The sequence below is a fragment of the Eptesicus fuscus genome, chromosome 10 (genome assembly GCF_027574615.1).
Source record: "Eptesicus fuscus isolate TK198812 chromosome 10, DD_ASM_mEF_20220401, whole genome shotgun sequence".
Taxonomy (NCBI): domain Eukaryota; kingdom Metazoa; phylum Chordata; class Mammalia; order Chiroptera; family Vespertilionidae; genus Eptesicus; species Eptesicus fuscus.
Genome location: NC_072482.1, coordinates 46,051,519 through 46,066,706, shown reverse-complemented (window position 1 = coordinate 46,066,706; position 15,188 = coordinate 46,051,519). Strand labels below are relative to the sequence as shown.

The window sequence follows — 15,188 nt, the reverse complement described above, 5'->3', positions numbered from 1 at the left end:
ACTTTATATCCCAACCACATTCTCCTGAGTATTCGATGTTCAGTTTGCTGCCATTAACTAAAGTTTAGTGGCCACACTCTGCAAATACCATCCTTTCCCAATAAGCCAGCAGAGGAAGCTGTCAAATCCATTAAGTCCTGAGAGGCAACTTACTTTGTAGGACACTGTGTCATTCTGCATCATTGCCTCCAGTGCCAACTTTGATTCCCAGTGGAATTTGTTTATAAACATTTTATTTAAAAACAACAACAAACAACTTTGTTAACTAAATGAGACTAAAGTGACTGAGAATTTAAAGTGTGCATTGTGTGAACAAGGAAGAAATCTCAGTGAGCAGGTGTGTGCGCATGTTAAAAATACATAACCCCTACCAGTAGTGACATTTAGTACCTTGAATTCACAGTGTTATTACAACCAATGTTGTTATATAGTTCCAGAACATTTTCATCACCATTTTTATCACCCCAAGGAAAACCCAGTACCCCTTTAGCAGTGTGACCAGGCCTTCTGATCTGCTTTGCCCCCAGTTCTTCAGCCAGTCCTGCTGCTGGTTGGTGCGCCTGCTGCCCATGCTCTCCAGGTACTCGGACCTTGTCCTCTTCTTCCTGACCATGTCTTTGGCAACTCATCGCAGCACTGCAAAACTGCTCTCTGTGCTCACCCAGGTCTTTACGGAGCTTGCTCAGAAGGTAAGGACTGCTCATGTGGAGCACCGTGGGCAGCTGGAACATTCTGTACCCATTAGTGCTTGGTTTGATGGGCTTTTATTTTGGACCTTCAAAATTTGCTCTCCCTGTGGATTATTTATGTAAGGCTTTGTCTGGCACCCTTTTAATAAGCCTATTTCAATTGTAGTCTTGGAATCTACAGACCCCTCACCGATGAGCTCCCTAGACTCCAGAGGCTGTCTAATGGCTGCAGCTTTTCACACCCTTCTCTCCCTGACCCCAGTTTGAAGTCTTCTTCAATTAGCTCCAAGCTAGATCTCTAGGATAGATGAATCTGTAAGGTTAAGTTTTCTTTAAATTATTTATATGTAATTATGATGAAATGGTAATGGAGCTTTTAATGTTAGGTGGAGTATTTTTCTTTAATTGGGAAATCACTCATTCAGCCCCTGCACCCAGCAGGAGACAGCCAAATCTAACAGACTGAGCATGGCATGGTAATCTGATCATGAGGTATCCAATTCTCGAGTTACTCATTTGACCTCTCTAAACCTCACTTGTAAAATGAGGTCTGCCTATACTCTTAGCACTTTTGTGATAATTTCAATTGAATGTGTACATTTTTGTTTTGTTTTTATTTTTTTAGTATTCCAAGATTTTCTCCAAATCTAAGTACAGTACAGATGAGATTCATTTGAGGGAGATAGGAATTTACAAACTTAAGGTAGGGTCTAGGTTTCTTATAAACAGTTGAGAGTTCCTCGTTCTGAGTATCTGGAGTACTGAAAAGGGTCCAAAAATAGAAGGCAAGCCTATGCCTTGTTTCTAGAGGATAAATATGTGTATTTGTTGAGTAATAAATAAATGGATGCATCTCCGATTTGCCCTCTCTATCTGATGAGCACTGACCAATCTTACACATCCCATCATTTCTTGGTGGTGACACTGCATGCAAACGATAGTAGCAGGACAATGTTTGGTGAGGGTGCCCTGAGATTTGGGTTAGCTGTGTTTTGTCTACTTGTACTGGTCTAGAATGATTTTGGCCTTCTGACTTGTGTATATGTTGGGGTGTGTTGTGGAGGAGGAAGTGGTTCTGATATAAGCAAGGTGTTGGTAGCCCAGCGGCTGTCCCAGCTGCAGCTACTGTAGTGGTGTGTCCTGCAGGATATCTGAATCTTTCCTGTGTTGTCTTATTCTGCCTGCATCTGAATATAGTTTTTTTTAAAAATAATGTAGCTCAATGGGAAAATTAGGTAAGTTAACAAAAATGTATTTTCAATCGACTTTCTAAGAATACATGTCCTGAAAGTGAGTTTGCCTTTCCTTTATTTATTTTTATGTCCATATTGTATTTATTTGTATCCTTTCTGAGTAGTGCTGAGGGAACTTGAAGTAGGTTGGACCAAAGAGCTTGTATGCATATATGCATAACCCATGGACACAGATAATAGGATGCTGAAGGCCTGGGGTATGGGTGGGGGATTCGACAGGACAAAAGGGGACATATGTAATACTTTCAACAATAAAGAATTATTATTTTTTTTTTAAGAAAATAGGTTGGACATGGCACTAAAATAATAGTTCTAGATTGTAATTATAGCACTTAATCTGCAAAAAAGCTCTTTCTTTTTAACTAAGTCACAATCACTGGTCTTGGATCTTATTTCCTTGTTAGTTGGCAACTTATTTTTAACTTATTTTTAGTACATTTTCATCCTCAGAATGACAGATATCTTGATAGCTTGTATTTTCTAAACTTAAAATTTCTCATTCAGAGCCACTATTCAGTTTTTTCTATTCAATTTTGTCCCACACACTAAAGTAGTTGAATTTGCTTTTCAGTTCTTTTCCAACATGAAACACAGTGTTAACACTTCCCGAACTTGACTGTGTCTGGCCTTGTTCTTCACTCTAGACCCCACACTGTTCCAGGTGCCAGGTGGCAGCCAAATGTGGCATGTTCCCCAAGAGGGACAGGTTTGCTTTAAGAGCTGGGGGAAGTCATATTTTTTAATACATTAAAGTTTTATTTAAGGAGCATTGCACAAAATTTCCTTTTTTTTTTTAAATTCTCACTGAGGATATTTATCCATTGATTTTTAGAGAGAGTGGAAGAGAGAGGGAAAGACAGAGAAATATCGATGTGAGAGAAACACATCTATTGGTTGCTTCCTGCACGAGCCCCAACCAGGGCTTGGGCTGGGGAGGGAGCCTGCAACTGAGGTACGTGCCCTTGGCCGGAATCGAACCTGGGACCCTTCGGTTCACAGGCCAATGCTCTATCCACAGAGCTAAACCGGCTAGCACAAAATTTCCATTTTTCAAGTAAAAATGAAACCTCCCTCTTGTAGCATCTGCTTTAAGTTGTTGTACCTCCAGGGATACATGTCTTCTCCCTCTCTTCTCGGGCTTACAAATTTCAGAAGAAAATAAGAGAAACAAAACCCCTTTGGGATTTAGACACTGAGAGGTCTACTCTCTGACTTGCTCCTAAAAACTTTCCTTAATATACATCATTCAGATTTCTGTCTTGGCAAAATGACAAATTAACCACACACTAGAGGCCTCTTCAAAGTCAGAACCTCATATATTAAATCTGATGTCAAGCTTTGAAACTGCATAGTAACTGTTATCACCAAGGAAGAAAAGAACGTCAAAGGCCTACCGTACTTCTATCAGATTTAAAATACTGAGCTAGGAAAGAATTAAGGATTTGTTTCAATTTGTGTGTGTGTGTGTGGACTGAAAATCCCCTTCTGTATTGCCTAACTGTTCACTCTTTTATGTTCAAGGGATTTTGCCTGCCCAAAGAATTTATGGAAGATTCAGCAGGCGAGGGAGCAACTGAGTTCCATGACTATGAGGGAGGTGGAATTGGAGAAGGTGAAGGCATGAAGGATGTGAGTGACAAGATAGAAAATGAAGAACAGGTACGTTTCACATGCCTGAAACATATACAGAGTTTACAGAAGACCACTCCCCTTCCCCTTTCTTTTTAATAGTTAAATTACTGACATAAATATCAATGGTTTTCAAACGGAGATCTGTGTACCTCTAAGAATACTCGGGTATGGTGAGTGTGTGTAAATAAAAAGCATAAAGATCACAGAAAGGAACTTTGCAACTCAGTCACTGCTTATGGCTATAATTTGAGAGAGAGATGATTTAAAAGTTTTAAATGGGGAGATTGTTGCTGTTGATTTTCTAAAGTATTTTTGGTAGTAGTCCATTTAAGAATAAAAAGGTTGGCTTTTCTTTCTTTCTCAAGTTTAACTTAACATATAAAATATGTTTTCTAATAGGAAAAATTTAGAGTAAAAAGACTAAGCCTAATAGGAAAAGTACAACCCAATGCAAAAAAACATGAAGAGGGATTAAAAAAAACACCCCGAACAATTTGGCAGTATATAATAAATTTTAAATTGTGTTATCTTCTTTGACTTAGGAATTCCATTTTTTATAGAAATGCTAATAAAGATCAAAGATAATATGCAGAGCAGTACTGTAAATAAACAGAATGAGCTAGATTTATATGTATTAACATGGAACTATATCTAAAAGACATTTTTTAAATTAATAAAAAGCAAATCTCCAGTTTGTAAAGTATGAATCCTTTTTTATTTAAAAAGATGTCAGGAGGCAGGTATTGATACATAACACTTGTATTAATATTTATGATGTATTCATGAATAAAAAGATGCACCAGAATGTTATTGATGGTAATTTCTTTGGAAGTTTTGGAAGATGGTGGTGCCATGGGAAACTTACTCTTTCGTTGTGCTTAGAATTCTTTTAATAAAATTTTATTACTTTTGTATTTTAAAAAAGGACTTTAAAAATTCATTCATAATGAAAGAGAGAACAATCATGAATCTTTCACCCCAAATACCACATAGAGTATATAGGAATATATAGTTTAAGGAGAAGTGAACAAAGTTGCATTCACAGTGTGTTACTGTCTGTGAGAGATCACAGTGACACAGTATTAAAGACTAGAGGCCTGGTGCATGAAATTGGTGCACAGGTAGGGTCCTGAGGCCTGGCCTGTGATCAGGGCTGATCGGGGCCTTCCAGCTGCCAGCTGGGGCTTCCCTTCCCCGGCCGCCAGCTGTTGGCTGGGGCCTTCCTTTGTTCTGCACCACCCCCTGGTGGTCACCGCACATCATAGCGAGCAATAGAACTCCCAGTCTCCCGGTCGAACTCCTGTGGGAACACTTTGCATATTAGCCTTTTATATATATATAGATATGGGCAGTAAGATTGATGATGAATATTTTTATCCTACAGATTATACATATACTTTTTAAATGTGTCTGGATTCTTTTAAAAAAAATTCACTTAAAACCACAACAAAATTTCTGTATTCTGTAATCATAAATGCAATAAAACTGGAAATTAACTATAGAAATCTTATGAGAAATTATTGTGTGGTTATCTGTGTTCTTTTTCTCTTCCGAGAGATAACTTTATGCCATTAACCTTAGCATTTATATACGTATTTATATTCAGTTTAGAAATGAATAAACATTAGTTAAGTTACATTTGTTTGTGTTTTCTTTTTGCTTTTTGATACAGGCAGAAGATACATTTCAGAAGGGTCAAGAAAAGGATAAAGAGGATCCTGACTCAAAATCCGATATTAAGGGCGAGGATAACGCCATTGAGATGTCAGAAGACTTTGATGGGAAGATGCATGATGGGGAGCTTGAAGAACAAGGTTTGAGACTATCTGTCACTGCATTCTTGCTTTTGAAAAATAATTTTTTTAATCAGAAAGTTACGTGTTCCCAAAAAGGAGCCTGTTGTCCTATTAGAATCTTTTGACCAAGTTGGTTATTCTGCATAACTACAAATGAGGACTTTAGCACTTAGCATGTGCCATCACCATCTCCACCCAGGTGGGGGTCCATAGGCAGTTTTGGAGATTCTTCTCTGAGGAGGAACCTTAGACAATGGCTGGTGCTCCTGTTGCCTCATTGCTAAATGCAGTGAGTGGGTACTGCCCTCCAGGGAAGTCAGGAGAGAAAGGAGGCGATCTTAGTGGGGCCCTTAGCTCAAAAGTAAATTGTTCAGGATGGTTTTTAAAACTAACTTTCCACCATAAATACAAAAATAGTAGATATTTCTTGTAGATGATTTGGAACAGAAATGCAAGAATGAAGTAGATAAATACCCCTTAGGCCTACCATCCAAATCATCCAAATACACACACACACACACACACACACACACACACACACACACACACTCTCTCTCTCTCTCTCTCTCTCTCTCTCTCTCTCTCTAGTGACCTGGTACACGGATTCATGCACATTGAAAGGAAATTAATTAGAACGTGGCCGGTGGGGCAGGACTGGGTGAGACAAGCCAGACATGCCCTTGAGCCAACCTCCTTCGGTCCTTCCCCAGCATCTGCAGAGTGAGCAGGGTCCCTCCGACAGGTGGGGTCCCTCGGCCAGGCCTGCAGGGATCGGGCCAAAACCAGCTCTCCCAACATCCCCCAAGGGGTCCTGGAGTGCGAGAGGACACTCTGCAAAGTTGCTGTAGTACAGGGTGTGGGACGCAAACACAAGTGTGCAGTAAACCAGATTTGGGGCCGACAGTGCCCCAGCAACAACATAACCCACGGTCAAAGGTGGAATCACGCGGCCCCGCGAGGAATCGGGCTCCCTCCTCTCTGTTTTTGGGGTGTGTCACTGAGAACTGCTGCCAAGTCACTGCAGCTCAGCAGCTCCTGCATTGAGCACCTGCTCCCTGGTGGTCAGTGCGTGGCATACCCACCAGTTGAGGGATGGAGAGACACTTAGCATATTAGCCTTATATATAGTATATAGTGTGTGTGTGTGTGTGTGTGTGTGTGTGTGTGTGTGTGTATATATCTATGTATATATATATCTCTCTATATATATATATAGAGAGATATATATATATAGATATATATATATATACTAGAGGCTCAGTGCACGAAATTCGTGCATGGGGGGGGTGTCCCCTCAGCCCAGCCTGCACCCTCTCCAATCCAGGACTCCTCAGGGGATGTGTGACTGCTGGTTTAGGCCCAATCCCAGGATCGGGCCTAAACCAGCAGTCGGACATCCCTCTCACAGTCCGGGACCACTGGCTCCTAATTGCTTGCCTGCCTGCCTGATCACCCCTAACTGGTCCCCCGACCCTGCCTGCCTGGTCGCCCCTCACTGACCCCCTGCTGGCCTGGTTGCCCCACGCAGCCTGCTGTTCATTTGTTTGGTTGTCCCTCACTAATCCCTCTGCCGGCCTTGTCACCCCACACAGCCTGCTGTTCGGTCATTACTGTGAGGGCGTCCTGACCAATTTGCATATTATACTTTTATTAGTATAGATACTAGAGGCCCGGTGCATGAAATTTGTGCATGGGGGGGGGTCTCAGCCCAGCCTGCACCCTCTCCAATCTGGGACCCCTCAGGGGATGTCCAACTGCCGGTTTAGTCCTGATTCCTGGCGGACCTTACAATCCGGACCGCTGGCTCCTAACTGCTCGCCTGCCTGCCTGCCTGCCTGCCTGCCTGATTGCCCCTAACCGCTTCTGCCTGCCAGCCTGATCGCACCCTAACTGCTCCCCTGCCGGCCTGATTGATGCCCAACTGCCCTCCCATGCCGTCCCGATCGCCCCCAACTGCCCTCCCTTGCCAGCCCGATTGCCCCCAGCTGCCCTCCCCTGCTGGCCTGATCATCCACAATTGCTCTCCCGTGCTGGCCCAATTGCCCACAACTGTCCTCCGTCAGGACCCATGTCTTCCACGTGAGGCAGTGGAGACGCCAGGACCGGCCTCCTCCACACTGCGCAGAGCCGCAGGACCCCCAGGCCTCATTGTGCGGAGCGGCCGCCTGGTCCCGCCTTCGCTGTGCATGTGGCCATCTTGTGGTGGCCATCTTGTGACAATGTTGCGCGTGAGGGCCACCTAGGCTTTTATTAGTTTAATGTATTATGAACATTCCCCTTGTCATTAAAAATTACTTGAGAATATAGTTTTTTATAGCACATCATCATCTGTTATGTTTGTTCCATAGTTCAATTATTGCCCTAAGTTTCTGTTCAAAGCTTAATTTGAGATAAAGTATCTTTTTCTAAGCAAATATCTTGCAGAAATGCAAGGTGACCTCAGAGTAGAAGTGTGTACACTTGCCTAAGCAGCATCTATAAATATAAAAGCCTAAGTGACCCAACAACTGGTCGCTATGATGCGCACTAACCACTAGGGGGAAGATGCTCAATGCAGAGGCTGCCCCCTGGTGGTCAGTGCGCTCCCCCAGCGGGAGCACTGTTCAGCTGACCCACGGGTGCCAGATGCAGGGCTCACGGTTGGCTGGCGAGTGCCGCCACAGCGAGCCTCTCCTGATTAGGACTGACTGGGCGTGAGCCCACAGCAGGCACAGCAAGGCCAGGATGAGCAGGAGTGGTAGGCGGCGCTGGACTGCTGGTTGCGGCCCGATCCCCTCAGGCCACACCGAGGGACCCCACCGGTGCATGAATCTGTGCACCAGGCTTCTAGTAAGGTTATAACCTTTGACACAGTGGACCTTAAACAAAGATAGTGGCAAGAAAATTCTGATTGAGCTATGCACATGATTTTAGGTGTTGGATAAAATCATAGATGTATAGTATATTGGGAATAGGGAAGGAACTTTGGATATGTTATAGACCAACTCTATCATTTTACAGATAAGAAATAAAAGTGTGGTTGCTGAGTCCCCTAATGAATATTCCACCAGCACCAGTATTAAACATCCTGACAGCTATTCTACCATCCTTCTAATGGTCTGTTAACATGACACACTACAGACTTCCTTGTTTCTTCAAACAATTTCCAAAACACAGTAGGACTACTGCAGCAGATCTAAAGGCTTCTGCCAGTAGAGTGCTCTGTAGAAGCAGGCAGTAAGTCCCAGGCTGGGCTCTTGCCCGGTAGTAGGTTCAGGCCTCCCTTACACACACAGGACCAGGTTTGCCTAACTAAGCTCAGTGCCTTCCCTTTCAGAAGAGGAGGATGAGAAATCAGATAGTGAGGGCGGAGACCTGGATAAACAGATGGGCGATCTGAATGGTGAGGAAGCTGACAAACTAGATGAGAGGCTTTGGGGTGATGACGATGAGGAGGAAGATGAAGAAGAAGACAGCAAAACTGAAGAAACAGGACCAGGAATGGATGAGGTAATGCAAAAATTCCCCCATCCCATAACCCCCAGGTTGAAGGGAGATAGTTTTCCCAGCCACCACTCCCTGTCATTTACTGCTTTTCCTTTCCTTTGTTTTGCTTCTCTTCTATTTTTTTTTTTTTATCACTCCTATATATCTTACTCATTGATTCAGAGCCAAAAGAGTAGTTTGACCTGAGCTATCCCATGTGTTATGAAGGAGGGAAGTTAAGGAAACTCAATGTACATGCTCTTATTCTGCTATTGGCCATGGAACTTCTCCAGCTCCCTGCTTAGAACCCCCATGCTTGTCCTGGCCAGTGTGGATTAGTGGTTAGAGTGTCAGCCTGCACACCAAAGGATCTCGGGTTTGATTTCTGGTCAGAGTCATGTACCTGGTTGCAGGTTTGATCTCTACCCAGGTTGGGGCACATTCAGGAGGCAATCAGTTGATGTGATTCTCTCATATCAATGTTTCTCTCCCCCGCCCCACTCCCCTCTCTATCCCCTCTGCCACTTCCCTTCTCTTCCCCCTCCCATCACCTCCTCACACACACACCCCCTCTCTCCCTTCCACTCTCTCTAAAAAATCAATAGAAAAGATATCCTTGGGTGGGAATTAACAAACAACAACAACAACAAAAGAACTCTCAGACTGGGTGTGACACTGTAGCAGCTCAGCCTGACCCAGCCTGCTGTGCACACCTGCTATTACTGCTATCTGGGCAGACCCAAACTGTTCTCTCCAGGTCATGGAGGGTGCCCTGTCATCTGGATACTTCAGAGGATAGGCCCAGCAGGCAGAAATTATACACGCCTCAGAGCTACATTGGGTAGAGCCAGCCTGTGTGTCAGCAGTTTTTTAGATCAAGAGTGATGATTCTTTGTGTTTTCTGCCTGTGACATTTAGGAAGATTGTGGACTTGTTGCTAAAGATGACAACTTGGATTCTGGGAAGTCAAACAGAGATAAAAACCAGCATGATAAGAAGGAAGAAGCAGAAGCTGATGATGATGGCCAAGGCCAAGACAAAATTAATGAACAAATAGATGAGGTATGAGGATTCAAAACAGATCCGCTCTCCTGAATCTAGGCCAGGGCCACTGCACCACACACACGTGCGTCTCAAGGCCTTTTTCTCTATTCATCCACTGTTTTCTTGTTTCATAAACGAATGTGTAACAGAGCCTCTTAACAGGACTTTAGATATCTAACTATTGGTTATCAAGGAGGTGGATTTCATACTTTTGGGGCTTATGCTATAGTTTGGGAGCTAAAACCTACAATCCTTTATTCTCATAAACTTCAGTTTCTACTTTGAGAGCAAGTAACACAGTACTTCTTACCTCTTATCAGTGGAGAAGCTGAACAGAAAGTGACGTTTGACTTATATGCATATATGCATAACCCATGGACACAGACAGTAGTGTGTTGAAGGCCTGAGGTGGGGAGCGGGTAGGGCTAGAAGGGATCAATAGAGAAGGGGACATCTGTAATACTTACAACAATAAAGATTTTTAAAAAGAGAGAAAGTGAAGTTTGAAATTCCAAATGAAAATTCTAAAAATACCAGAAAAATTGTAATGTGTGCTGCTAATGTTAGGGCAAAGACATTGTATTCTCTCAGCGTAACTATTTAGAGCTAATTATATGTGAATACTACTTCATAACAAAACGAAAGCAGTTTTAAGTTTTTGTTATTTCATCTGTTCTCTCCACTGTCCAAAGAGGGAATATGATGAGAGTGAGGTGGACCCTTACCATGGCAACCAGGAAACGCTGCCAGAGCCTGAGGCCTTGGACCTTCCAGAGGATTTGAATCTAGATAGTGAAGACAAGAACAGTGGTGAGGACACGGACCATGAAGAAGGAGAAGGTGTGTCTTTAAAATCTAAAGCGACCAATGGGAACTCACTGAAAATGACCAATAACTGATTTCTCTTCAGGTCAATGTCATGGCCAAGTCATAAATCATGTTTGGTCAGCTCAGTTCCATCTTGCAAAAATTGTTCTTTGTAATGTTTCTCATCTGAGTGGACCTAAAGCTTATGAACCAGCAGTTCTCTCTCCTGTCATTTCCATCCTATATTTTTATTTTTTAAAATATATTTTTATTGATTTTAGAGAGGGAGAGAGAGAGAGAAGCATCAGTGATAAGAGAGAATCATCAATCAGCTGCACACTCCCTACTGGGGTTAAGCCTGCAACCCCAGCATGTGCCCTGACCAGGAATTGAACCGTGACCTTTTGGTTCATAGGTCGACATTCAATCACTGAGCTACACCGGCCAGACTCCATCCTATTGTGTCTGGGTGGTGCTCCATCTCCCCACAGCCATCACTATGTGCCTATCCCACGGGTTGATGGAGACACTGTGATTTGGGTATACCCAGGCTTTTCGTGGAGCCCAGCATCAGCTTTTTAAGGAAATGATTGTTGCAATTATTGGTTGCTGTGTGTATGTTGTGTGTTAAGCCTGAAATATGAAGTCATTATAATGGGGAATGAAATTGAATAACCCAAGGGAAATCAGTCACACAGCAGGCATATGACTGTAATCTTGTGCCCTTGTCATTGTTCCACCTGGTGACTCCCCTAGGGAGTGTCGTCCGGTATTAGTTGGAAGCACTGTGGGAGAGGTGCTGCTGTGATAGTGGCCTCCATCCTGGTGGGGAACATACAGAAAGATGTGAGCTAGCCTCACTCTGCTTCCTGATGAATCAGTTAAAAAGTTACTAAACTTAAAAAAATACTACCATATTGGGACAGAAATAGAAAGGTACAAAAGAATAAGGTACCATTTATCTAAAAATTTAATTCAGGAAACAGTTTCATATATGATTATGGATACATCAAATGTACAGAAACATGGGCAGGAATAACACACAACAGCTTCAGGTTGGATGACATCTAAGGAAGGAGGAAGGACCAACGCCTCCAGAATCCAGATAGTTGTATCCAGAACCCTTTGTTTCTTAAAAAGAAGTGACAGAAGTTTGACACAATTGTGGTAATGTGTTAATATCTGTTAAATCTAGGAGGTGAGTATATATGGTTCTCATAAATGTAAAATGCATTCTCCATGTTTAAAGTATTTGAGAATTAAAAATAAAGTTGCGAACTTGCAACTTTAACTAGAACCATTTGGTTAAGGAATTAATACGGACTTTCCTCATGCTCAAAACATTCTTTGTGAATCTCTAGTTTTTAAACATAGTATATAAATTATTGCTTCTGAGGGTATTTCATTAATTTAGAATTTTGAAATCAGACTTCAACTTTAAATTCAACAATCAAGCAAGCATAAAACTAAGAAAGTTAAAATCCACTGAAAGTGTAGTAAGGCATTTGACCTAGAAAGACACCCAGGCTCATTTTAAGCTACTGCATATATAAACTAAGGAGTAGTTATTTTAAACAATTATTTGCTGACAAAGGAACTGATTTCTGAAGTGTCCATAGAATAGAAAAGCTCTTTAAATAAAACTTTTTCAAATGATTGTTTCCATTTGAATTTTGTATTTTCTGTGTATGACAAAAAATTATGTCCATAAATTATTTCCAGTGATAATTGAAAATTAGATTCTCATTTCCTATCTGTGGTCTAAAATGTTCCTGTTGTAGTGGCTTTTATGATTTCTTAGTGAATTATTTATTTTAAAAAACACACCATCTGATCAATTGTATGTAATATGTAAGTATGGTTTAGATTAGGGGTAGGCAACATTTTTCAGTGAAGGGTCAGATAGTAAATATATTAGATTTACAGGTCACAAATACTTGGTTCTGATATTGTAGTGTGAGAGCAGCCCTAAGCAATACAGAGTGGACGGGTAAACACAGGTGACTGGATGTGGCTGTGTTCTGGTAGAACCTGATTTACAGAAACATGTAGAGGGCCACAGGAGGCCCACAGGCCATTGTTTGCCAACTCCTGTTTCAAGTAACAAAACACTTAGGTAACCATCCCATCTTAAAAAATGGTATTACTGGTTTTTAAAAATTCTGTCTTTTTTTGTTTGTTTTGTGTACCCAGAAGAGAATCCTTTGGAAATTAAAGAAAAAGCAATGGACACTGAAGAAGCAGGTCATGAAGCTGAGGAAATAAGTGAAGAGACTGAGACCAATCAGAATGAAGATCAAGGTCAGCAGGAGCCGGAGGAAGGCTCCAGTGAAGATGACAAGGGGGAGGGGGTGGAAGAGATGGACACAGGAGCTAGTGACCAAAACAAAGATACGGACCAGCCTTCTGAGGAAAGCTCAGAAGAGGAGGAGCCGTCTCCGGAGGACAAGGACAGCGCTGAAGCCAGTGAGAACTGTGCGGAGAATGGCGTCTCTGTTGACCAAGGTCTCCAGCCTCAGGTATTAGGGTGGTCTGGTTTGCCTTGGATTAGAAATAATGAGGAGAAATTCTTACTCCCACTGGCATGTCCTTTAGGATAGCAGTCGCCAACCTTTCAGACCTCTGCTTTAGGATACTCCTTCACCAGGTGGTGCTGCTGCCTTCATTTTCTGTTTAAGACCCTCCCTGGCTGATCCCCTCCCTGCAGACCCCTCATGAGGAGTGAGGTGTTTGCTTGCTGCAAGGGTTCCCCACCTCATGTCCCTTCCCCAGAGCACTTAATGCTGTGTTTGATTTCCCTGCAGGAAGAAAAAGAAGGGGAGGACTCTGACACAGAGGAGCAGGTGCCAGAGGCTACGGAGAGGAAGGAGCATTCCTCCTGCGGGCAGACTGGGGTGGAGAACATGCAGAGCGAGCAGGCGGTGGAGCTGGCCGGGGCCGCGCCTGAGAAGGAGGCAGGGAAGGAGGTGAGGGGCTGCCAGCTGCCCAAGGAGAGCCGCTTCTTCCTGTCTGAAATCACAGCTGGCTTACATGTGATGTTTGTTTTAGTTGACATCTAAAAGGTCATTTTTCTTTCTTGAGAAAATGATTGTAGACCTACTTTTATATGCTTCCCTGAACTAACCCCAGAATATTTGCTACACATTATATTTAACTGATAGACTTAATGAGAAAGTTAAGTAGTTCTCTGTGGGGGAATCAGGTTCATGTTATTTTTTTACTAGAAACCCAATGCACGAAATTCGTGCAAGTGTAGGCCTTCCTTCCCCTGGCTGCTGGCACAGGCTTCCCTCTGGCACCTGAGACCCAGGCTTCCCTCTGGTCGCCGGCAGGTACCCAGGACCTGGGCTTCCCTCGCAGTCCCGGCTTCGTCTGGAAGGATTACCAGTCTACTTAGCATATTACACTTGATTATTATAGACTCAAGGGCCAGTGCACAAATTTGTGCACCAGTGGGGTTCCTTGGCCTGGCCTGCAGGATTGGGCCGAAACCAGCTCTCCAACATCCCGAGGGGTCCTGGATTTCGAGAGGGCACAGACCAGGCCAAGGGACTCCACTGGTGCACGATCGGGGCCGGGGAAGGACACAGGTGGTTGGCCAGCTGGGGAGGGCTCCAGGGTGTGTCTGGCCCGACTCGCTCTGTCCCGACAGGCCAGACCCCAGTAGCAAGCTAACCTACAGTTCGGAGCGTCTGCCACCTGGTCGTCAGTGCACATCTAGCGACTGGTGGACCAGTCGACTGGCCCCTGGTGATCAGTGCACATCTTAGTAAGTGGTTGAGTGGCCTTAGCATATTATGCTTTGATTGGTTGAATGGCCGACAGACAACTGGACACTTAGCATATCAGGTTTTTATTATATAGGATTTTTTATTGATTTTTTTTTTTGAGAGGAAGGAAGAAAGAAACATTGATTTGTTGTCCACTTAATTTATGCATTCATTGGTTGATTCTTTATATGCCCCGACCTCCTAGTTCATAGGTCGATGCTCAACCATTAAGCCACACCGGCCGGGCAGCACTTGATGTTTTGACCTGGGTGATGTGCTCTGTATGTGGCCACAGCTGGGGCCGCTGGCATGCTATGAGAGCCCTGGTCAGAGGACCTGCTATTGCAGCCCTTCAGAGTGAGCCACCACACTCCTGTAAACTAAGAACTGTCAGCCTGGCAGAGTGAGGTCACCCGGAGTGTTGGCAACAGGTCCGGGTCTAGATGCTCCTGATTCTGCCCACAGGCCAGGCTAGTCATGGGTGAGCTCCAGAGCAGGCGGGCAGGTGTGACAGTTTCACTCTGAGATGAGAATAATGGTGAGAGAAGTTGTGCACAATGTGGCACAGTAACCAGGTGCTTGGTAGCTTCCTCCATCCTCATTCTTTATGGCTTGGATTTCATAGGAACACGGGAGTGGAGCTGCGGACGCGAACCAGGCAGAAGGCCACGAATCCAATGTCATCGCCCGGTTGGCCTCCCAGAAACAGACCAGGAAAAACACACAGGTGTC

General features: G+C 43.6%; 1 protein-coding gene across 1 annotated transcript in view; it reads left to right on the top strand.

Moving 5' to 3' along the window:
• The window catches only part of MDN1 (midasin AAA ATPase 1), a 152,975-nt gene that overhangs the window by 125,308 nt on the left and 12,479 nt on the right, over positions 1-15,188 (top strand). Inside the window, exons 83-91 of the mRNA XM_054722522.1 lie at positions 528-689; positions 3,464-3,601; positions 5,247-5,388; positions 8,687-8,859; positions 9,754-9,897; positions 10,572-10,719; positions 12,880-13,205; positions 13,491-13,652; positions 15,082-15,183. Of these exons, the coding sequence (XP_054578497.1) occupies positions 528-689; positions 3,464-3,601; positions 5,247-5,388; positions 8,687-8,859; positions 9,754-9,897; positions 10,572-10,719; positions 12,880-13,205; positions 13,491-13,652; positions 15,082-15,183 (1,497 nt within the window). The remainder of the gene's footprint in view (positions 1-527; positions 690-3,463; positions 3,602-5,246; positions 5,389-8,686; positions 8,860-9,753; positions 9,898-10,571; positions 10,720-12,879; positions 13,206-13,490; positions 13,653-15,081; positions 15,184-15,188) is intronic.